General features: G+C 43.2%; 1 protein-coding gene across 5 annotated transcripts in view; it reads left to right on the forward strand.

The window, feature by feature from the left end:
• DIDO1 (death inducer-obliterator 1) overlaps window positions 1-25,191 on the forward strand; it is a 366,889-nt gene that overhangs the window by 178,129 nt on the left and 163,569 nt on the right. For all 5 annotated transcript variants that reach the window (XM_030213636.1, XM_030213635.1, XM_030213637.1 and 2 more), the window contains 2 exons: window positions 6,747-6,953; window positions 11,231-11,489. In XM_030213636.1, the coding sequence (XP_030069496.1) occupies window positions 6,747-6,953; window positions 11,231-11,489 (466 nt within the window). The remainder of the gene's footprint in view (window positions 1-6,746; window positions 6,954-11,230; window positions 11,490-25,191) is intronic.

Below are 25,191 nucleotides of genomic sequence, written 5' to 3' on the forward strand. Positions count from 1 at the left end.
GCGCACCTGGGAAGCAGTGACCATCAAACGGTTTGTTTTGATATAACGGCTCGTGGTTAGCGGCCACTCTAAACTCAAAGTCCTGGACTTCAAGCGAACTGACTTTAACAAAATGGGGGAATACCTGAGGAAGGAGCTGATGGGCTGCGAGAACGCACAACACGTGGAAGGACAGTGGTCCAAGCTGAAAGAAGTAATAAACAGGGCCACAGACCTTTATGTAAGGAGAGTAAATAAAAGCAAGAGAAAAAGGAAACCGATATGGTTTTCAAAGCAAGTGGCTGAGAAAATAAAGGCTAAAGAGTTAGCATTCCAGAAATACAAAAAAATCTCAAGTAGAGGAACACGGGGAGGAATACCGGATGAAACTGAAAGAAGCCAAGAGAGAGGTACGTCTGGCGAAGGCGCAAGCGGAAGAACAAATGGCTAGAAATATACGGAGGGGAGACAAAAACTTCTTCAGGTATATTATTGAAAGGAGAAAGACTAAAAAGGGGATTGTGAGACTAAAAGATACAGCAAAATGGTATGTAGAAAATGATGAAGAAAAAGCCAATTTGCTAAATAGATACTTTTGTTCTGTTTTCACTGAAGAAAATCCTGGGGAAGGACCGAGAGGGACTGGCAAAAGTACACCTGAGAATGAAGTGGATAGAGCACTGTTCACAGAAGAGAGTGTGTATGAACAACTTGGAAAGCTAAACGTGGACAAAGCCATGGGGCCGGACGGGATCCACCCCAGAATACTGAGGGAGCTCAGAGAGGTTCTGGCGGGTCCTCTTAAAGATTTGTTTAATAAATCCTTGGAGATGGGAGAGGTTCCGAGGGATTGGAGAACGGCGGAGGTGGTCCCTCTTCACAAAAGTGGTGATAGGGAAGAAGCTGGAAACTACAGGCCGGTAAGCCTCACTTCGGTTATTGGAAAAGTAATGGAAGTCATGCTGAAGGAAAGGATAGTGAATTTCCTGGAAGCCAATAAGTTGCAAGATCCGAGACAACATGGTTTCACCAAAGGGAAATCGTGCCAAACGAATCTCATTGAATTCTTTGACTGGGTGACAGGAGAATTAAATCAAGGACGTGCTATGGACGTCATCTACTTAGATTTCAGCAAGGCTTTTGACACGGTTCCCCACAGGAGGCTCTTGAATAAACTAGAAGGGCTGAAGATAGGACCCGAAGTGGTGAACTGGATCAGGAACTGGTTGACGGGCAGACGCCAGAGGGTGGTGGTAAATATGGAGTTCGCTCGGAGGAGGGAAAGGTGAGTAGTGGAGTGCCTCAGGGATCGGTGCTGGGGCCCATTCTGTTCAATATATTTGTGAGTGACATTGCCGAAGGGTTACAAGGTAAAGTTTGCCTTTTTGCGGATGATACCAAGATTTGCAACAGAGTGGACACCCCGGAGGGAGTGGAAAACATGAAAAAAGATCTGAAGAAGCTGGAAGAATGGTCTAACATTTGGCAATTAAAATTCAATGCGAAGAAATGCAAAGTGATGCACTTAGGGAGTAGAAATCCAAGGGAGGCGTATGTGTTAGGTGGGGAGAGCCTGATAGACACGGACGGGGAGAGGGATCTTGGGGTGATAGTATCGTATCTGAGGACCTGAAGGTGATGAAACAGTGCGACAAGGCGGTGGCCGTAGCGAGAAGGTTGCTAGGCTGTATAGAGAGAGGTGTGACCAGCAGAAGAAAGGAGGTTTTAATGCCCCTGTATAAGACGTTGGTGAGGCCCCACCTGGAGTATTGTGTTCAGTTTTGGAGGCCGTACCTTGCGAAGGATGTTTTAAAAAAATGGAAGCGGTGCAAAGAAAAGCTACGAGGATGGTATGGGAGTTGCGTTCCAAGACGTATGAAGAGAGACTTGCTGACCTGAACATGCATACTCTGGAGGAAAGGAGGAACAGGGGTGATATGATACAGACGTTCAAATATTTGAAAGGTATTAATCCGCAAACGAATCTTTTCCGGAGATGGGAAGGCGGTAGAACGAGAGGACATGAAATGAGATTGAAGGGGGGCAGACTCAGGAAAGATGTCAGGAAGTATTTCTTCACAGAGAGGGTGGTGAATGCTTGGAATGCCCTCCCGCGGGAGGTGGTGGAGATGAAAACGGTAATGGAATTCAAACATGCGTGGGATAGGCATAAAGGAATCCTGTGCAGAAGGAATGGATCCACAGAAGCTTAGCTGAAATTGGGTGGCGGGGGGAAGAGGGGTTGGTGGTTGAGAGGCTAGGATAGGGGAGGGCAGACTTATACGGGGTCTGTGCCAGAGCCGGTGATGGGAGGCGGGACTGGTGGTTGGGAGGCGGGAAATACTGCTGGACAGACTTATACGGTCTGTGCCCTGAAAAAGACAGGTACAAATCAAGGTAAGGTATACACATATGAGTTTATCGTGGGCAGACTAGATGGACCGTGCAGGTCTTTTTCTGCCGTCATCTACTATGTTACTATGTAATACGATTTTGATTTGGTTTTTAGGGCCCTCTTGGCTCCTGTTTGAAGCTATTGAACATGTATCTTTGAAAGACCTTTTTCTGCAGATGAGTTTTCCAGTAGCATCTGTTCAACTAGGGATACTTTGGAGCTGCAAATCTCATTTGGTAGAATTTCTTACTTAAAATCTATTATTATTTGTGTATCAAGTAAGTGCATCAAGAAAACCAGACAGAAAAATCACTGGCTAGAATCTAGCAAACATTAACACACCTGAAAAACTTCAGGATCCCCAAAAGGCCCCTCTCATAATGATTTTAATTAGCTCACAAAAAGGGATCCAGGAAAATACGCTATTTTAGGGGAAGGAAGGAAGGAATAGAAAACTCACAATGAAAGGAGAAGCAATTGCCAACTGCAAAATCAGTGCAGAGAAAAACGAGAAGCAGTGCAGCAGTTCCAAAAGGCTCAAATGATGATGTCTTATTAAAATTTATCAAAATGAAAAGGTGGTACCAGGTGTGAATTATCTAGACTTCAACAGAAGTTATATTTTAGCCCCACATGTTTTGGTGACCATAGCGCTTGCATCAGGGGCAATTCACTTATTTGTGAGTATCATCATATATTCATCTATAAAAACAAAAATCAACCAATAAGAACTAAAAGAATTTAAGAACACATAATAAAATAACAGGGAAGGTGAATATGTGTTTATCTTGCAAAGTGCACCACTTCATATAGGGAACAGAGCCTTTCTAATACTGCAGTAAAAGAAACCATAATTAATATATATATATATATATATATATATATATATATATATATATATATATATATATATATATATATATATATATATATAAACATAAGCATACAAACTGACTTCAAACCAAGGGAGCCCTGTTGCTTTAAAAAAAATGGCAGACTGGGTCCTTACTTAGGCTACATAGGCTAAAATGGTGCAGAAATAAACTACTCACAGCTAACATGTTCTAATCACCTTAAAAACCCCAAATGCCAAATTTTAAACTTTAAACAGCCATAAAAACAAACTTGAAAGTAAAACAAATCCTGATTTAAAAATGTATTTTAAAAACTGGTGCTCTTACCTGAAACAAAACTTTCCCCGATTAATAATGCTAAGTTCTCGCTGAAAACATCATTCGTGCCGATGTTGACTTGGAAACATACACAGAATGCTGTTTGAATATTTTTGCTGCTGTAATTGCCTATTGCTCATGTTTGATCTATTCTTACTGTACACCTTGCGTGAATTCCTTCAAATAGGCGGTAAATAAATCCTAATAAAATAAATGCTGAAAATACTTTAAACCCACAGCAATTTAAAAAAAAATTGGAGGAATGCTATTTCAAATACATATTCACCAATCCTATCATAAAACAAAAGTGAAAAATAGTTTAAAAATGAATGAATAAAGAAAATATGGGTCCATATACACATCCTTTTTTAACAATTAAAGGCAATGCATGCAAGTATCAAATCTGTTAAATAACATTTAAAAAAGAAGGAAATAGTATACATTCTACTCCAACCTAATGAGATATTTATAGGGAAATTTAGTACAAATTTAGCTCCAACCGTGTGGATCTTTTTTTGCTTGCCTAGGAATTGCATCCTCTGGTCTTGGGTGGTCTTGCACACATCTGGAAATAAAGTAACCTGTCCTCCCAAAACAACAAATTCTAGTTCCAGACATACAAACACTGCAATGATACCCAAACAATACCAGTTTTGTCTGTTTAACTTCTTCTCTAGCCGTTCAGATGCAGCCAAACTACTACAAGATGAGTCTTTGCTTTGGTTGTCCCTCCTACTAACCAACCCTTCCTTTCCCAATAGGGAAATAGTAAATAGTATTGAGAGAGGAGGTAGCTATTTGCCTGGAAGGTGATGTCACTGTTTGCAGGAAGTTTAGGGATTGCAAATTCAGATGTCTAGAGAAGTTCTCCAATTTCCTATTGACTGCTAATTTGTCCTGCATAATTGCAGCCTGGAATGTTATTTGACTAGGATTGCTGGTTAGCAGTTGAGTCTTTTGAATTTTCCCTATGTTTTGACAAGAAAATGTAACAAGGGAGAGAGCAAACCTGATCAAGAGAAACCAGACAATCCAAATTGAGTACAGCATGATGGTAGTCTGTTGCATCAGGGGTAGAAAGTACAGCGAAAAGTTGTATACCTCAAAATTGGAAGACCTTTCAACTAGCCCTCCATCAAAACCGAAGGAGTCAAATATTGGTTTCCTCCAACTGCACCTTCTGCTCTCACCCAAGGCATAGCTCTTCCCACAGTGCACCAATCATTCACGCAGCTGTTTTACCAGTTCTTAGCCAAAATCTGAGGATTGCATTCTCCTTCCCTCCCCCCCCCCCCCCTACCAGTACATCATCACTGTTAACTCCTTCAGCAGCTCATACGTACTCAAGGTCTTGTAGCACATTGGATGTTTTCTATGCAGGAGCCTTTGCTCTGTGGCTTCTGTAACATCATAGAGCTACCCAGTTTGGGGACGGGGAGGAGACTCAGCAAAGCTCTCAGTGGAATGCTTTCTTGGCTCTGCGATGGGCTGGATTTGGGGGAAGAAAGGAACCCCATACTTTGCTCCTGTGTTTCAGCATAAAGCAAAAATTGAGGTAAATTAGACATGGCAGGTAAGATAGATTGGGAGCAACCACGTCAGACAACCTTTCTGTTGGTGTAGTTGCACCTAAGGAGGTTTTTGAGCCGATGAAGATTCTATCCCGAAAAAACCAGAAGTAAAAGTTTCCTGGATCGGGAATACAGAGGCTTTTCCTCCATCAGAAATGAGATAACAATAGCCACACTATTTACAGCCACGTTTTGTATTGAAGTCATACTTATTTCTAACTCAGTGGTTGAGTCCAACTTGATATTGCCAATTATTTAGAAACCTTAAACCTAATCAATATGAAATAAAAACAGATTAAACCCTCTTTGTCTGACAAGATGAAAATGATCAGCAGTATTACAAGTGAAAGTGGGGAGGAGGGGGCAGGGTGGTCATGGGACCTGCCCAATGTTTTTCTTTGCCATGCTTTAGTGAACATCCTTGGAACAACTCGTGTTGTCAGGTGAACTTCTAAAATAGTGATATTTAATAAAGCTAGCTCAGAAAAATGTGTTGAGACTTGATATTAATGTGGACCATACTCTGTTTATCATGGGTAGGTGAATCCACCCCATTAAATATAATAGGGCTTTGCAATACCTGTGTGTGACCCATGTTAACTTCAGCATGGGTTGCTGTGCTTTAGTGTCTATGCCTGAACCATATGTTTTGCCATGAGCTGGAAGAACTCCTGCTTTCAAACTCTGAATGAAGCTAGATACTTCTATAAAGTTTAGGCTTCTCATCTGCCATGCCAACATTATTTAGTGCCCTATTAAGTAAATGTTTTCTCCTTATTTTGTGACTGTGTGAAGATGCTTATGAATAAGGTCTTTAGGGTTTGGTACACAAATGCAGGAATATAAATACTAAAACGCACACACACCAGGAATGACCAAAAATATTTGCATTTATTATTTTGATTTGATTATCAAGGCATCTAGGTACATTGTAGAAATGATTTTCTGTTGAAGTGCCTCTTGTGTGACAGTGTACCATTCCCAATCTTTTTTTTCTTGCTTTGGTGTGAAATGACCTAAGCAAAACCAAAAAGGAAAAGGAACGAACCTACACGCAAAACAGTCAAATCCAGGAGTAGGGGTGAACCAAGAAGACACGTGCAGCCAAATGGGTAGAATACAAATCTTTATTAGGCACCACTCATACGTTTGGCCCGACAAGGGGCCAGGGCCTTGTTTTGACTGGAAACAACCTGTCTGCCTCAGGGGTCACTCATTCAAGGGCGGATATTCTAAATCTGTGCTAGGTCAAAACTATAGAATACCAGAACTACTTAAAACCGCAGTCTGTGTTAAGACGCCATCAGTGGTGCCTAATAAAGATTTGTATTCTACCAATTTGACTGCAAGTGTCTTCTTGGTTCACCCCTACTCTTGTGAAATGAACTAAGACCCATTTTTAATTTTTTGAATATTGGTTTATAGAAGTCTTCCATGAATAAGAATGGATCCTGGTTATTGAGCTTTTTATCAGCTCTGATTGGAATTTGTTCTTGGGGACAGAAACATGTCGGTGAAAATGCTAAAGGGGATTACACCAGGCCATGTGGGAGCCTCACAGAAGATAGTTGTTCTCTTGTATTTTCTCCACGTTTTAATAATTTGAATTGGCTGTGCTTCAATTTTCAGGTCACTGAATCTCATGGAGTTCCAAAGTGCATCGGGCCTGGTTGTTCTAACCTAGCTCAGCCTGACTCTGTGTACTGCAGCAATGATTGCATACTCAAACATGCTGCTGCAACCATGAAATTTCTTAGCGCTGGCAAAGAATCAAAACCAAAAGAGAATGTCAAATCCAAACTTGAAAGATCCACACCTCTCAAAATTCAGCCTCAGGTATGTAGGTTCATAGTTTCTTCTGACCAGGCTTTGGCCCTTAGTAAAGCAGCAGATCCTTGACAACCAGTGTGACTTTGCAAGATACATGTTTGATAGTTTGTTGAAATGCAGGTATACATATATACACCCTCTTGAAAACTAGCAACAAAAACCCCCACAGCATTCCTTAATGTCCCACTAGACCAGTCCATCTTTGTGGGTTGTGACCCATTTCTACTAGCAGAAGGAGGTAGAGAAACTTAACTATTCAAGTGACATCTCTGGTATAAGGACTGGTTCAGGTTGAAATTGTCTGGTCTCAGATGGTATAGGTATAGTCTGGTGCAGCAGGTTTCTGGGCAAGGAGTTATCTGTGGGGCAGTGCTGCTCCTGAGTTTCAGGCCATGATCCTTAACCCCAATTGAACTTGAAGGTTTTTTTCCCCTTCTCTGCCCAGGCCTCGTACCACCGGCTCCAGTTAGTAGACTGTGGCAGAACCCTCACTGCTTGTCTGGACTAGTCAAGCATGCAGAATGAGTAAGTTATATTCACCTGCTGACAGTTGGGGCCAGAAATGAACTCCTCAGAGCTGACTTAACTCCCCTTATAAGAGACTGTTGCTGCCTTCAGCTCCTCAGTATTTCTCTGGCTGTAGCAACTGGGAAGGCTGTAGGCCGAAGGCCCAGATTCTCGGTGCAGCACAGGCCAAGCCCATGGGACACTGCAATCAAGAATCTTTTGGGACTGATTCCCTTTGGACGTAGATTTGAGGCTAGGATTGGCAGAAGCTGGTCAACAGAGCCTAAGAGTGCTAAACCCAGTGGTACTCGGTTCTTCCCTCTGCCACCCCATCCAGTCCTTTTAGGGATTTGTTGCTTTGGTGCCTACTGTCCTTCTCTACTTTTGGAGGGAGCCAGAAATAAGTTCTCTCGGGGAGATGCTCAAAGGAAACCGGGCTTGCAGCGTTTCATTTAGTCTGTCTAAATGAAATATTATTGTGCAGCCAGTGCACAGAGGCTTTCGGCCACTGCTTTACAGTGCACGGAAGCAGTGACTGAAAGTCCCATGCTAATGAGCTCGCTCATATTAATACAGCTCTGAAACTGTTGTTGGGGTTCCATGCTAACTTTCCCATTGGTGCATGAGCGCTCATGGCTCAGGCACTGACAGAAGTTTCGGCAGCACACCAAGCCCCCCCTAAGCCCAAGCCTCCCCATCAACCATAAGAAAAATCCCCAGTGATCCAGTGGATCCCTGCCCCCCCCCCCCCCCCCCACACACACTTCCCCCAGAATTTGAACACTGAACCTGGTACTCTAGTATAATCCCCTGACCCCCTCTACATACCTTGCGTTGGAGGCAGGAGAAAGGCCTACTCCCTATTTACTCTGGTCCGCTCACTTCAAAATGGCAGCACCCTGGCTCTACTCAGTGCATCCTGGGATGCACTGGGAGGGACTGAGTACCATATAAATATGTGTCCTCGACTTGACAGTTCAAGTTCGTTGGTGGGGGGGTGCTTTGTGGCATATGCCTTTTTGTGGACTCTATAGCTTCCACACAGGTTTGAGGTAGCCTGCTTGGGGAAAACTTCATGGCAAATGCCATATATAGTCTGGTCCGGTTCTTTTGTCTGTTGGCGTTCGGTTACAGCAAGGACTCTCTTGTGGCTGCAGCTCTGGGAAAAAAGGCCTCCAAGGTGCTTCTCAGCAAGCGTCTATTCAAGGCCATCTACCTCTTGGGGATGAGGTCAGAAAGGTGGTGAAGGACCTGAATGGGGTGGGGGGGGGGGGGGGTGTCCATGGGCCCAGTCATCAGCTAGGAACATAAAGTTGTATGGTTGCTTTAGGGATTCGACTTGATACTGCCCCAAGAAGCAGTCTTCTGTCTAGCAGGGAAGCAAGTTTTAGCCATTTTTCAGGGAGCCTGGAAGCCAGTGATGGGCAGCGCCAGAACCTCGGGGGTGGTCCAGTTTCAGTGAGGATCTGCCATCCCCTCTGAGGCAAAGCCAAAAACAAGGAGGGCACACTCTGCAGTGCAGCAGAAGCGGACAAAAACAGCTAAATGGAAGATGGGTGTCAGAAGATTCTTTACATACAAATGACTCGACATGGACTGTGTTTCAGCCTGAAGGCCTGCCTCATCCCATCCTTGACCTCAAGGGCTCAACTGGTACCTCCAGATTCGTTTTCACTTGGAGGCTCTCAGGTTGGTAGTCATGAACATAAGAATAGCCGTACTGGGTCCAGTGGTCCATCTAGCCCAGTATCCTGCTTCCAGCAGTGGCCAATCCAGGTCACAAGTACCTGGCAAAATCCCAAATGGTAACAAGATTCCGTGCTAAAAATCCCAGGGCAAGCAGTGGCTTCCCCATGTCTGTCTCAATAGCAGACTTTGGGTTTTTCTTCAGGAACTTATCCAAGTCTTTTTAAAATCCAAATATGCTAACCACTGTAATCACATCCTCTGGCAATGAGTTCCAGAGCTTAACTATTCGTTGAGTGAAAAAAATATTTCCTCCTATTTGTTTTAAAAGTATTACCATGTAACTTCATTGAGTGTCCCCTAGTCCTTGTACTGTTTGAAAGAGTAAAAAATCAATTTAGTTTTACCTGTTCTACACCTCTCAAGATTTTGTAGACCTCTATCATATGCCTGCTCAGCCTTCTCTTTTCCAAGCTGAAGAGCCCTAACCTCTTTAGCCTTTCCTCATATGAGAGGAAGTTCTATCCTGTTTTCATTGCCCTTTCTTGAACCTTTCTAATTCCACTATACCTTTGGTTGTTTGTTTGTTTGTTTTGAGATAGTGACTAGAATTGCACATAGTTCTCAAGTTGAGGTCACACCATAGAGGGTAAGAGGCATTATAATATTTGTTGTTGTTTTTTCCAACAATAGTTTACTTGATCTATAGTAGATATGGCTGATCTATTATTGTTTATCTGTAAAACTGCACTATAATGGCTGATTTTATGTAATCTATAAATTGCGAACTGCTTTGGCACTGGGGTAAAAAGCGGTATTTAAAAAGAATAAATCCAATCCTTTCCTAATAATTCCTAGCAACCTGCTGCTTTTTTCTCTGCCACCATGCACTGGGTGAAAGTTTCAGCATATTCTCTACATTGACACCTAGATCTTTTTCTTGGGTGCTGACGCCTAAAGTAGACCTTAGCATCAAGTAACTATGATTTGGTTTCAGAGATCTGGTCTTTTTTTATTTTTTTTTTACTGGTTCACACAAAGGAGTGTCTCTAACCCATTGGGTGAAGGAAGCTATTTCTTCAGTTTATCTGCTGAAAAGGACATCTTGTGCTTGAGGGTCTGTGAGTACACTTGATGAGGGCTCAAGTTGATGAGGGCTCAAGCTTCATCCTGGGTGGAATGTATCTGTAAGGCAACTCCTTGGTCCTGCATATATTCTTTAGTGAAGCATTATATTGCCAAGCAGGAGGCTGACTTTGGAGCTGAGGTTCTCAGAGGAGGCCTGACCTTTTTTGAACTGCAGTGTTAGGAGGCTTGGTTACTTCCCATGTATCTGGACTGGTCTAGCAGGATGAAGAAGGTGAAATTTAGACTGACTTGTTTTATTTCCTTTCCTTGCATTCTGCTATACCAGTCCAGGGCCCACCCTGGAAGCCAAGTTCATGAGTTGGGCACTACCGCTGTGTCTTTAATTTACCATCTTCAGAAAATTCCTTGTGTGCATTTTTCCATATTTTTCTTAGCTTACCACTCTCTATCTTCTGATGGAAGTTGAGGGTTACAGGCCATGTTCTAGTGCTTTTAGTAAGATACATTTTTTTTCTTCCCTAGAAGGTATCTTTGTTCACATCTGTCAGTCTTGGATTCACAGCCTCTTATAGGCAGTGATTTCACTGTGAGTTGTGTTTTCTGTCTCCATTTGCCAGCAGGGTGGACTGGTTTAGTAGGATTGAAGAAAAGGAAATGAACAGAAGTCTAAATGTCACCATTATGTATATATTTTTTTCTAATGAGATATGTATGCAAAGTAGCAATATACAAACTATAAACAAGCAGTGCCATTTTTGGAAACTCTACTGTAGTATTTTCCAACCCCTGCTACAGAATCTACAATTGAGTTGCCACAGTAAACCGAGATTCTCTTTTGTCATATAATACATTAAAACGTGACAATTGAATTTTGGAAAGGAATAAAAGATAATCTGAGTTTGACAGTTATGATGCCTAGATGTTGCTTTTTGGCTTGCCTTTTTTTTTTTTTTTAAACTGTTGCAGTAAATTGGTTTTTTTTGGTTTATTTGATTGTGTAGGTAGTTCTCAAACCTCTAAGTGGCCAGAAGAGAGCAGCTCCAGAGAAAAGAGAACTCAAAATGAAGAAAGTGTTAGTGGCTATTCCAAAGATAGAAGGGAACACTGATGAAGCTGCTACTGATCTGGCATCGGAAAGTAACACTCCATCATGGGCAAGCGATCACAATTACAATGCAGTAAAGCCAGAAAAGGCGGCGGCTGCTGCTGCTGCTGCCGCCACCACCATCACCACCATTTCATCTTCAGTGTTTTACAAATGTATGTATCACCTAGGGATTTGCCCCATTAATCATTTACAGATCTTAATACATAACCATCTACCCCTGTGGCTGCCCAAGACTACACTAAGTTAATGTATTTTGTATTCTCCATATCTTCTGTCACCCGCCCCACTTTATATTCAGACATAGCACTATCACACTCATACACTCACATAAAGTAGATGCCTGTCCTCAGTTTTCTCAGCTGCATATTTGGTATGGGGTTGCACAGTTTGTACAGAGAATGGTTTCTGAATGTAAACTTCTTGCTTACTGTTATTCAAAAGGTAAGTATCAGAATTATGAGAGTATAGGTACATTTAATTCGTCATTCATTTAATACATTATGCTTACTTTGCTTCACTCCGAGAAAATTGTTGAAATGTTTTACTACTACTTTAGCCTTTGTATGCAGATAAACATAATCAGATTAACTAAAGTTTCACTGTTAGTGTCTTACCAAACCAATGCCTCCAGGCTGGCTATATCTGAAAGTTCCTACTAAATTTGTCTGACATTTGGCTGCCAACATGAAATATTTGAGCAAGTGTACACCAGGGTCTTTGATCTATTACTGCTGCTTCTTCTATACATGTTATCTATACACAAGGAAAGATTCTTGGAGAGGTGCTGCTTTTGTAATTGTTAAATGCAATTTTAACACATCCACCCATGCGAAAGGTAAGTGAAATTGGGTATGTAGGGTGGGACAGGCTCAGTAATAAAGTAGTTATGGAAGAATCATAGATGTAATTTGAGCACATGTAGATAATTGACTGGCCCACAGAAAGTGATGGTTTGTCACCAAAATAAACATAAAATGTCTTCATGTTGTCATTCTGGGTTTGGCTCTTTTCCAGCCACTAAATGCACCTCACATGTGACTGTGTTCCTGGAGCCCAAGCTTTACTTGTAACTGCTGGCCATGGTTCTCTCTCAGGTCTGCTCAGTTCTTGGCCTTCTTTTCAAGATGCTCTTAATAGTATATCCCTTAATAATACAGTCCTTTACCAAAAGTCTTCATGAAGGTCAGTTGGACTAGAGGATCCTCAGTGTTCATTCATGCAGTTCAAACTTTGATCCTCAGTCAGTACGTCACAGTAAACTTGAGCCCATCTCTATTCACAATTTTACTTCAGAAGCTAGACTAGGATGTAGAGATTTTTTTGTGTGTTGAGAAATGATCAGCTGAACATGGACAGCTAGAAAAATCTAATAGCTATATAGAGATTTTTTAAATTCAGGATGTCAAAACTATTTGATAATCTAAGATACTTTTCAGGCTTTCTTGTTATATGTTATTTGCAATTTTGTACTGTACCTTAATTAGGTATTTGTGTCTCAAGACCTATGGGCACTATTCCATATATTATAGATTCTAGTTCTAATCTTTTGACTTTTGTGAATATGACAATATGAAGTTTTGGCTTGGTAATTCTGTTAGAAATGAAGTGTGTCAAAGCTGGTTGCTTAGAACTTTAATCTTTAATTGTGCAACAGAGTTTTGACTTCCCTCTTTTTTTTTAGTATGGGGAATGAAAGGCAGAGAGAGTCTATACATTAATTTGTTCTATTTTCCTGCAATGTTTTTTTTTTTTAAACAATCTCTACCCAAACCAAGCTCATATGAATGATTTTACACCCTCAGTTGACAATTTCACTTCATGAAGACACATTTTTCTTATCAGCCAATCAGAGACTGCTTCAGGTAGGTAATTCATAATGTGTCTTTTATACTTGTCTGATGTGTATGTTAAACCATCAAATAGAGCAATTAAAAATATTCTTTATTTGAAACCCTGTTTTGTAGAACAAGGCCTGAGTAAGAGTTGGTGTGTGCCAGCTCTATCAAAAAATTTTTAACGTTATGCATTACCACTGACAGTTTTTTTTAATGTGAACTTTTTTTTTTTGCATTGTATATGTGTGACTTATATTGACTTATAGTACTGTGTACATACTGACAGGTAGAAAAGAGAACTTGACCCTTTCTAGACAGGTCCAGCACTTTCCTATTTTATAGAAGATCAACTCCACTGAGAGGTAGATATTTTGCCATTTGATTCCTTTGCTCATTTTCTTATTAGTTTTTTTGTTTTAGAGAATCTGTACTATACCGTATTTTCCTTATTTGTCTGAAGACCCAAATTTTACTATAAAGAAGACTGATCATTTATGAATGTAAATGAATAAAGCCCCTTCTGATGTCTTCATTTTGATTCCTGGATGTTGCTTAAGTAAGTGCTTTAATAGCATTACTAAAATTACAGCGGACTTTCACATCTCTACTGTGTGGAAAAAAGTGAGCCCCCTAAACAATTTGCAATAACTGCAAACCTGCACCAAATTAATTAAAATTTTACATGCACAAAGTGACATCTATTTCAGACAGTTGTGTGGTTTCGTACAAATCCACCTTAACATTACTGAGATGTCAAATTTTAAATAACACTACCCAAAAGTTAAGAATTTCCAACACAGTTAATGTCAAACTGAATAGTCCGAATGTTTAAATCTGATCTTTTATCGCCGTATCCTTTTTCAACTCCGAGTATTTTAATTAAAATTCAATCTTCTTTTGACATTTTGTTTATCAACGAACAGTGATATCACGTATGATGTCAGTGAATAAGTAATTAAGTCTGGGGACCTTATGTTCGCTCTGCAGCAGAGCGCTTCTCATAAAACGCCGGGTCCGGATGGATATCAAATAGAATTTTATAAGCATTTATAAAACGGGTTAAATCTCCCTTATTGGCTTTGTTCAATTTGATTGTGACAGGTCAGACTATTCCAGAGACCTTCAAGTTAGCTCAGATAGTTGTGATACCTAAAGAGGGGAAGAATTTAGAAGACTAAGGCTCTTATAGACCTATATCTCTCCTTAATGTTGATGTCAAATTATATGCAAAGATTTTAGCAAATAGACTAGCTACGGTACTTCCCAATCTGGTTGATGTGGCCCAGGTGGGGTTTGTGAAGGGACGGGTAGCAGTTAAAAACATTCGTTCCATCTCAGCTTCTCTGGAAGTGGTGGTTCAGAAACGTTTGTCTTCCCTTTTAGTTAGCTTTGACGCAGAAAAGGCGTTTGATCGGGTAAGATGGCCATATCTGTTTGCGGCTTTGCAGCATTATGGTTTTGAAGGCTTTTTTGTGGGTGCAGTACGTGCTCTTTATTTAGATTCCCAGGCTTGTGTGTGGGTGAATGGGGTGTGTTCGCAACAGTTTTGGATTTATAGGGGTACAAGGCAAGGGTGTCCGCTGTCTCCTCTTTTATTTGTGTTATCGTTAGATCCTCTGGTTAGAGAGAGAGCTCATCATCCGGACATTATGGGAGTACCTGTTGGTTCCTTGAGGTTTCTTCTGTCGGTCTTTGCAGGTGACCTGCTGGTGCGTCTTACAGACCCCTTTAGATCACTGCCCGTGTTGTTGAAAGTCTTCCAAGAGTTTGAGGACTTTGCTGGTTTTAAGCTTAATTATTCTAAATCCCTGGCATTGGGCTCTACGGATGACATACAAAAGAAGTGGGGGTTGGGTTTTCCTCTTCGATGGGCAAAGGGTTCTTTTCTTTATTTGATCCTCTGTCCATGAAATTGTCGGACTTATGTCATCTAAATGTTACGCAATTAGTACGGGCTACGGAGATACGACTGAGAGCATGGGTGTCCTTGCCTCTTACGCTATATGGTAGAATTTAGTTTCGTATGGTGGAGTTTCCAAGATGGCTATACTTGCTACAGCTAATGCACTTTTATATTTGTCAGCAAGATCTTAAATTGCTTTACAGTTTGCTACGGTGTTATTGTTGGGGAGGTAAGAAGGCTAAGCTCCCATTGTCTTTGCTAGTGGGTTCTTGGGGAGAAGGGGGGGTTAGGTTTGCCGGATTTAAGGTGGTATAATCGGGCATGTCTTGTTATGTAATCTAGGGGATTGGTTTTTTGACAAGGAGGATTATACGCCTCAGCAGCTGGAGCATCAATATTTCGCACCTTGTCATTTTTATTTTTTGCTACAAGCTCCGAGTCCTGTTACCCCGGTTCACTTGTGAACTAGCCTACTGTTATCTTCATTATGTGTGCTTTGGAGGGACATGGTGAGGTCTTGGGGATTGGACTTCCGCATGTCTGATTTGTTGCCAATTTGCGGAAATTTGCTGCTCAAGCCTGGGACTGATAACATCACTTTCTGGTGTTGGGCACAGATGGGTATAACTCGCTTGGAACATGTTTTAACCATGCAGGGTTCTTTGTTGAGCCTGGGAGCCTTGGGAATTGGATACGAGATTAATAACATCTTTGCTTATAATCAACTGGCACACAATGTCAGTTCTCTATATGCTGCCGCTATACGTTCTCGACATAATCAAGTGAGGCAGTTTTTCCAGTTGGTGCGGGGGGATTGGCTGTCGGCTCTGGCCTTAATAAGGCCCTGGGAACAATACCTCTTCGTAAAGACAGGGAGTTGATTAGGCAACGTTAGACCTGAGACTTGTCAAGGCCCAATGTCTCTTTAGATTTTAATGTCTTGACTTCCACGACTCCTTAGTTGACTGGTAATGCTGGTTTGCTGGAGTGTCAGTACCGCATTCTTCATAGAGCGTATCTTACGAAAGCTCAGATTTTCAAAATGGCGGGGGGGGGGGGGGGGGGGGGGGGGGGGGTTAGTGGACACTCCTTTGTGTGGGAAGTGTGGAAGGGCGCCAGGCTCTTTTTTTTTTTTTTTCTTCACTCTTTATGGGATTGTTTTCTGGTGCAGAACTTTTGGGCCTCTATTCTTCGATACCTGATGTCTGTACTGGGTTCTAGGATTCTGTGCACCCCTTAGACAAGTATGAGCTTTTTGCATTGCAGGGCGGCCCGGCTAGGCAACTGATTCGTAAGGCTTGATTGGCAAGAGGCTCATTTTGAGCCAATGGATCAGTGACTCTCCTCTGGACTTCTGGCACTGGAGGAATAAATTTCATGAGTTCATGCTATTTGAGCATTGGGGAGTACGGGGATCTCCTAAGCGAAGGAAACAGTTTCTTGATATTTGGGGACTATATATGCAATCTTCGCATACTTGAGGCAGAAGTTTAGTGGTTAATTCTCTTTGATATCCCTGGGGAGATGGGGCTCGTTTGTGTTACAGATATGGTTGTGATCACAGAAAGTTACGTCTAAGATTTGAGAGGTGAGGTTGTGGGGTGGGGAGGGGTCTTTTGAGGAGTTTCGTTCCATTTATAGTTGGTGTATACTTACTGCTTCAGATGGGTTGCGTGCTTGATTTTTTTTTTTTTTTGGTAGTCTGTGAGTGAGAGGCGCTCGTATGTCACCCATCAGTGAGATGCACCGCAGTTTAGCCTTGTGTTTAGGGGACGTGGGAGGGAACTGGATTGGGGGGGGAGGGGGGGTTAACAAATAGCTTGAGGGTAATTTGATGTTTGAATGTTGGACGTGTCTTTTGGGGTTTGGTTTTAAACATGCTTCCGGTTGAGGATTATATACGAGTAACACTATCTTACCCTTCGGGAACTTGTTATATGTTAATAAGGGGTGGAGGGGTTAAATGGTCAAAAGTTGGATGACAGATGATATTTTTGAATAATCTTTATTCTTGTATAAGTGTTTACTTTGAATTGTCGTCAATAAAAATGTTGAAACATAAGTCTGGGGAAAATAGGAAATGAAAGGCAGAGAGATACTATCCTTTCTTATCCGTGACCAGCTCATGCTGAATAAGTATTCCCTCCTTTGTGTTACGGAAACATGGATTAGGTTGGATGAGGAATCACATCTCTATGCATATCTTCCTCCATATTATGATGTCCATCTGTGTTTTCTGTTTTCTTGGTCTTCGAAATTAAGTGATGGTTTGGCTATAATGTATTCTTCTGACCTGAAAGTATCTGAAATTTTCTTCCCCATTCTATTATGCAGAACTCCTGATTGTTAAGGTTGATACAGGTACACCACTGCACATTCTTTTATTTTACTGTCCTCCCTCTTTTTCTGCAGAAGGCTTGGAAACATGCAGGCCAGCTTTATCAGAAGCTACCATCCGTTTCCCTAATTTATTCATCTTAGGAGACTTCAGTATTCATGTAGATGGCTGCAACAATCCCCGTGCTAAATCCTTCTGTGATTTTTCTCTCTAATCAGACCAAATACTGGAACTGCATTCTGTCAGAAGGTCTTGACAAGGTTGCGCCTAAATTTTTCTGTTGTCATAGCTCCACTTAAAGGAATACTTGGTATTCATCTAATCTGTGGCTCCTCAAGCACCAATATCATAAAGCTGAACAGGCTTGCAAGAGGTCCAAGACCCCATCCAATTTCTTAAAATGTCACTGCCTTCGTTGCAATTATAATTTTCACTTTAAAAAAGGAGAAAAAAAGCTTACAGCGCTATGAAACTCTTGAAATCTGCTCATCCCTCTAAGGACCTCTTCTTCATCTACCGGCAGGCTGTTATACCAAAATCTACAAATACTGTGCTTAAACCTCCTTCAGCAGAAATCCTCTCTATGTTCTTTATTAATAAGATAAGATACCCTAGTGAAATCTGACGGTGATATCTGGACCCTCTTTGCCTCTTGTTGGACCACCCTCCTTTCTCAATTGACAGATTCACGCACCGGTTCCTCTACTTGGTCGTCTTTTGATGTTCAAACTTAATAACAATCACTTGCTGCCAATTTGATTGTCTTAGCCTCTCTTGGGGCCACGTTCCGAACCTCTGGAAGCAGGCCATAATTCACCCCACCTTAAAAAAGCCCTCCCTTGACCCTACTATTCCTAGTCATCGTCCAGTTTCAAATCTTTGTTATATGTCAAAAGTTCTAGCAAAAAAGTGTTTGCCCAACTTACTTCCTTCTCCAATCTGGCTTCAGGGCTCACCATGGTACAGACCATCATGGCAGCGCTTATTAGTGAACTTCACTTTTTTTTTTGACAAACATAGAACAGTATTAACAGTTTCTTTATATCTCTGCCACATTCGATCTGGTTGACCAGTCCCTCTTTCACATTTATCTTCCTTTGTCATCACTGGTACAGTTCTTTCTTGATTCACTTCTTTTCTATCTGATCGCATATTTCAGGACATTCTCTCTGACACATCTGAGTGGAGAGAACTACATCTTGGAGTGCCCCAATGGTCAATACTTTTTCCTCCTCTTTTTAACCTCTTCCTGAGACCTCTGGCTGTTCTCATTCAGTCCTTCGGAATCTCAACCTATCTTTATTTTGATGACATTCTGTTGGTCTACCCCATTACCTCTTTCCCTCCCTCCCTCCCTCATTCCTTTACAGACGTGCCTCGATTCAGTTGCTAGCTGGCTAAAAGATCATCAATTAGTGCTCAATCTGGATAAAACTGTGGCCTGTTGGTTTTCTGGCACATCTTTTCCCTCTCCATCCCCCACTTCTCTGTTTGGCATTTCTACTATTGAAGCCATGTTTTGGCGTAAAGTGGTATATCAAGCTTTGTGAAATAAAATATTACACTAGTATCTACTTTTCATTATTTAGGTGTAATCCTTGATTCCTCTCTCTCCTTTCTGCCACAGATCTCACACTTGACTAAAGTCCGTTTTCTAGTCTTCCGCCAATTACGAGCAATTCGTCACCTCTTTGATATTTCACAATTTCATGCATTAATCTTTTTTTTTTTTTTTTTTAACTACTCTTCTTGATTATTATAATGTTGTTTACACTGGTTTGCCCCGTCACTCATTAAAGAAACTTCAATCACTCCAGAACACCGCTATCCGGTTACTCATGCTCATTGCTCTGATCATATTTCACCCCTGCTGAAACAATATCATTGGCTTCCCATTGAACAAAGGATTACTTATAAAATTGCCACTCTTTCATTTAAGGCCTTCAGGTGTGGTATCCCTGACTTACCTGTCTCACTATTCCTTACTGCTCCTCCAGAACCCTTTGTTCTTTAAACAATCATCGTTTAGTTCTGCCATGTCCAAAACGTGCTCACTTGGAATCAGCACATCACAGCACTTTACATAAGTATTGCCATACTGGGACAGACCAAAGGTTCATCGAGCCCAGCATCCTGTTTCCAACAGTGGCCAATCCAGGTCACAAATTCCTGGCAAGATCCCCAAAAAGTACAAAACATTTTATGCTGCTTATCCCAGAAATAGTGGATTTTCCCCAAGTCCAATTTAATAATGGTCTAAGAACATTTCCTTTAGGAAGCTGTCCAAACCTTTTTTAAACTCTGCTAAGCTACTGTTATGGTATAGTAGAATTGCTCTGTAGGTCCTGAATGACATTTATACTTTTGATTTACTTCACAGTATGTCTAGTACTGGATTTTGGATTTAGATCACACCTTTTTCAGTAGACGCTCAAGGCAAGTTATATTCAGGTACAGTAGGTATTTTCCTATCACTGAATGGCTTACAATTTAAGGGGCCCTTTTACAAAGCTGTGAGAAAAGGGGCCTGCGCTGGCGTCGGTGTGTGTTTTTTGGTGCACGCCAAAGCCCCCTTTTTACTGCAGTGGGTAAAAGGCAGGTTTCTCTTTTCTTAAAGAAATGGGCTGTGCAGCAAGTGAACCACTTGCTGCGCAGCCATTTCAGGAGGAGCACTTACCGCCACCCATTAAGGTGGCAGCAAGGGCTCCCGCATTAACCTGGCAAAGCTGGGTACACACTGGCACTGCAAAAATTGAAATATTTTTGCAGTGCCAGAAATGGCATGCACTGGGGGAGGGAACTACTGCTGTACTGCTCTGGTAGCCCATTGGTACTTCTCTTTAAGTGAGCGGTAAGCCCACTTTGAGCTTATTCCTGCTTCATAAAAGGCCCCCCTTAAATTGGCAGAAGCAGTGGAAAGTTAAGTGACTTTGTCCATGATCAAGGAGCAGCAGTGAGATTGAATCCTGGTTTCCCTGATTCTCAGCCTGCTGCTGTAAACATAAGGCACAGAACACATTCTCCGAGGACAAGCAGGCTGCTTGTTCTCATGTGGGTCGACATCCACGGCGGCCCAGGAAATGGCAGAGTTTTGTACAGCAAAATTTAAAAAGTTTTGCCAGAGCTTTCTAGCGCACATGCACGGTTGACTTCCTGCCCGTCGCGTGAGCGTTCCCGCTCAGTTTTTTCTGGTCCGCGCTGAGGTGAAGAGGTTTTCCCCTGTTCGCTTCGCTGGCCCAGAAAAGAGAGTCTTGATGATTCTTTTGTATTTTTTTCTTTTCTTATATTGTTGTTCGTTCGTTCGTTCTTTTTTTTTTTTTAAACCCAGTATTTTTCTCTTAGTTTTTTTGGCACTTTCGAAGTTTTCTTTATTTTCAATGCTGCATGTTCCTGTTTTTCCCCTTTTGTGCCCTTTACTTTTTTGGCATGATCGCGTCGTTTAATTTTGCCAAAGCCGTTTTTCCTTCCATGTCATCGAAGACACCCAGCGGCTTCAAATGTTGTACTCTGTGCAACCGGACCATCTCGGGTACCGATACCCACGCTTGATGTATCCAGTGCCTTGGGCCCGACCATAGCCCAGCCACTTGCAGTCTGTGTCTTCGCATGAAGAAACTGACCCAAGCGTCTTGAGAAGCCCAACGAGAGAAGCTTTTTGGTGCTCAGTCCGGTCCTTCTACATCAACATCGGTACGAGGTCGGCGGCATCGACATTGAGGGGCGCATCGATGTCGGGAGCAAAGGTAATGGCTGCAGAACGACCAACTCATGCTGGGAGCAGTGAGACATCGAGTGGGTCCTCCACCTGTCTCGAGGCCTCCTGTTATGCAGGCCCCCCAGGACCGACATTCGTTGGACCTGGCCCTGAGGAGACGTGAGGATTCCACGTCTTCCTCATCGATATTGAGGAGTCTCGATGACTAGCGTCAAGTGAAGGCGAAGAAGCATCGTCATCATTCTCCTTCGACACACAGTGCCGGGAGCTCCGGGGCGTCGTGGGATTCGGCACCCGAGAAGCATCGGCGCCGAGAGGATCGCTCTCCCTCTATTCAGGAGGTGCCGATGCGTCGGTCTAGCAGCCCGGTACCTGCTCCCGAGCCTTGACAGATCCTGCCACCGGCTCCTTTACCGACCCCGCAGCCTTGTCCAATGGCGGTGTCGGGGGTGCTTGCGCCTTCTGTACTGTCTGCTGCAGCGGCATCTGGCCCTTTGCCTGTGGTGAGGTCCCAGACCTCGGTGCCACCTGCCACCCAGGTCGACTCCCCTTCACCGGAGTCCAGGCGAACGTCGACTTCTCGGCACCGCCATCGAGGACGTTGTTCCTCTGCGTCGAGGCAGGTTCAGTTTTGGACTGCTCTGAGGGATGTCTTGTCTGATACTGAAGATGAGCGTTTTTGGGAGAAAGAGGAGGATCCCAGGTACCTTTCTTCTGACGAGTCCTGTGGGATTCCTTCTGATCCTTCCCCTCCACTAGAAATGAGACTTTCTCCACCGGAGAGTCTATCCTTCACCTCCTTTGTCTGGGAAATGGCTACGGCTATTCCCTTCCCTATGGAGGTTGAGGATGAGCCCAGGGCTGAGATGCTCGAGGTCCTGGATTAACCTCCGCCTGGAGAGGCTGCAACGGCTCCTTTGCATAATGTACTGAAGGAAGTCCTTATGCGAAACTGGTCATTCCCTCTGTCTAATCCCGTGATTCTGAAAAAGACTTAATCCCAATATCGGATCCACGAGGAGTCTGGATTGATGAGGTCTCAGCTACCTCACAATATCATGGTGGTGGACTCCGCTCTCAAAAGAGCCAAGAGTACTAGGGACTATGCCTTGGTCTAGAATCTTGGACTCTTTTGGGAGAAAGGCGTATCAGGCCGCTATGCTCGCTGTCAAAATCCAAACATACCAGCTCTTCACGAGCATCCACTTGCGGAACTCGGTGAGGCCACTGTCTAGCTTGGTTGATGCACTCCCTCTGGAGCAGGCTGAGCCTTTTCGCCAGGTAGTCAGACAGCAGAAGGCGTGTCTAAAATTCCTGGCCAGGGGGTACGTTCGACACTTTTAATGTAGCATTCAGGATTGCTGCCCAAGGTATAGTGATGTGCAGACTCTCGTGGCTGCGTGTCTCTGACCTGGATCATTCGGTCCAGCAGCGGATGGCGGATGTTTCTTGCCGGGGGGGGGGGGAGATAACCTTTTTGGTGAGAAAGTAGAGGATCTTGTTGACCAGCTCAAGAAGCACAATGATGCTATGGATTCTCTCTCCCGCCGGGCGTCTTCTGCTACTACCTCCTCATCTAGGAGGTTTTTGGAGGAAAGAGGAGTGCTCCCTATTCCTATGCTAGGTGTAGGTACACTCCTGCTTCTTGGCAGCCTGTCCAGGCTCAGTCCCAGCAAACTCGTTCTCGTCAACAGCATGCGCCTAAGGCCTCTGCGGCTCCCCAGCAAAAGCAGGGGACGGGCTTTTGACTGGCTCCAGTTCAGCATAGCCTCAGTAAAAGTGTCCGTGCCGGATGACTTACCGGTTGGAGGGAGGTTGATATTTTTTCACCAAAGGTAGCCTCATAACCTCCAACCGGTGGGTTCTTCAAATAGTCCGGTTAGGATACACCCTCAATCTGGAATCCAAACCTCCAAATTGTCCACCGGGAGCTCATTCTTACAGTTCCTAGCACAAACAGGTACTTGCAGAGGAACTCTCCTCCCTACTGAAGGCCCAAGAGGTCAAACCCGCCCATCTTCCCTTTGGAGTTGTTGTTTATTATTTGCTTTTTGATTACCGACCCACATGTGAGAACAATCAGCCTGCTGTCCTCTGAGAATATCTGCTACAGGTATGTATCTTCGCTTTATCTGTATTAGCTGTACTTAATGTTTGGATACAACAGTAAACTAAAGGCTAACAGTGCTGAAGCCTAGTGTCCATGTAGCAACCTACAAAACATTGATAGGTAAATTATTTTATGGCTGCCAATATGATGTAGTGTTATAGTGCTGCTGAGCACTACTGCAGGAACTTGGAGGAACTTGCAGTCATTTGCACCTTTGTTGTGAAAACCAGCAACTGGTTCATTATTATTCTGAATTTTGTAAAGAAATTTGAAGCGAGATACCCATAAAACATGAAACTACCAACTCCATGACGCTCAACAAAGAAAAACAAAATTAAGACAGGAAGCGATTGAAGCAATTCCTGGATCTATTTTGAAATATGTAATGCCTTCAACGACACACATAGTTAACGATTCTGAAGAAATGCAAGCTGATGCATCCAAAGAACCAATACTGGAAATTTTCACTGCCTGTACTACTTTTCTGACCATTATTATTATTCATTTCATGATTATTAACTGAAAATATTTTCATTTTAAATTATCTAATCCGGGTGTCAAATACATTAGGGCAGTGATGGCGAACCTTTCAGAGACCGAGTGCCCAAACAGCAACCCAAAATCTAATTATTTATCGCAAAGTGCCGGTACTCATTATGGGCGGGGTCACCACATATGACTCCACCCCTATGATAGCCACACCCCTTACACCAGCCATGGCGCATATAAACAGACATCATTGAAAACATTATACTAGTATAGGAGAAAAAAATAACATGAATTGTTTTCATTATAAATCATTTCTGTTAGCTGTTACAGCTCCAGTATACCCAGTGCAAACTAAGACAGCAGATGTAAATTCTCAAATTGGACATATTCCAAACAGTAAAATGAAAATAAAATGGTTTTCCTACCTTTGTTGTCTGGTGATATTGGTCCCAGTCTCTGATTCTGCTGCTCTCTATCTGTTCTCTTAACACCATTTCTCCGAGGACAAGCAGGCTGCTTGTTCTCACTGATGGGTGACGTCCACGGCAGCCCCTCCAATCGGAATCTTCACTAGCAAAGTCCTTTGCTAGCCCTCGCGCACTGCGCATGCGCGGCCGTCTTCCCGCCCGAAACCGGCTCGAGCCGGCCAATCTTCTTTCGTCCGCACTCGGTACGGTTGTGTTTTCGCCGTGTCGAGCCCCGGAAAGTCGACCTCGCGCATCCTTTTTCGACGTGTTTTTTCTTCGGAAAATCTTTAAAAACTGTTTGGGAAGTGCTCCGGAAGCCCTCTCGGGTTTCGTTTGCCCCTTCCCGTATTTTTCAGATTTTGCCCCGGTAAGTTTTCTTTCGTCGTCGGGGTAGGCCTCTTTTCGGCCTCGGTCGAGATTTTTCTCCCTTAAAGTTTTGGTGCTCACTTTCGTCATTTCGGATTTTGATTTCACCGGCGTGATTTTTCCGCCCATGACATCGAAGCCTTCCAGCGGCTTCAAGAAGTGCACCCAGTGCGCCCGGGTAATCTCGCTCACTGATAGGCACTCGTCGTGTCTTCAGTGTCTGGGGGCCGAGCACCGTCCTCAGAACTGTAGTCTGTGTTCCCTGTTACAAAGGCGGACTCAGGTAGCGAGATTGGCCCAGTGGAACGTTTTGTTCTCGGGCTTTTCGTCGGCATCGGCACCGGGGGCATCGAGTGCATCGACGTCGTCAGCGTCCAGACCTTCTTCCTCGGCTGCTAGTGTATCGGGTGCATCGAGGCATCGAGCCTCTGCATCGGCGCTGAGGCATCGGGCGACTGCATCGACGTAGGTGGTACCGGGACCTCGTCTGCTGATGTCGTCGGACGGTGGTGCATCGTCTGGAGTGCAGGTGAGGGCTGTCCATTCCCCTGCTGGTGGCGGTGAGCCTTCGGGTGGGTCTCCCCCTACCCTGAGGGCTCCTGCGGTACAGCCCCCCCGAGATCAACCTCCT

Source organism: Microcaecilia unicolor, chromosome 8 (genome assembly GCF_901765095.1).
Source record: "Microcaecilia unicolor chromosome 8, aMicUni1.1, whole genome shotgun sequence".
NCBI classification, from domain to species: domain Eukaryota; kingdom Metazoa; phylum Chordata; class Amphibia; order Gymnophiona; family Siphonopidae; genus Microcaecilia; species Microcaecilia unicolor.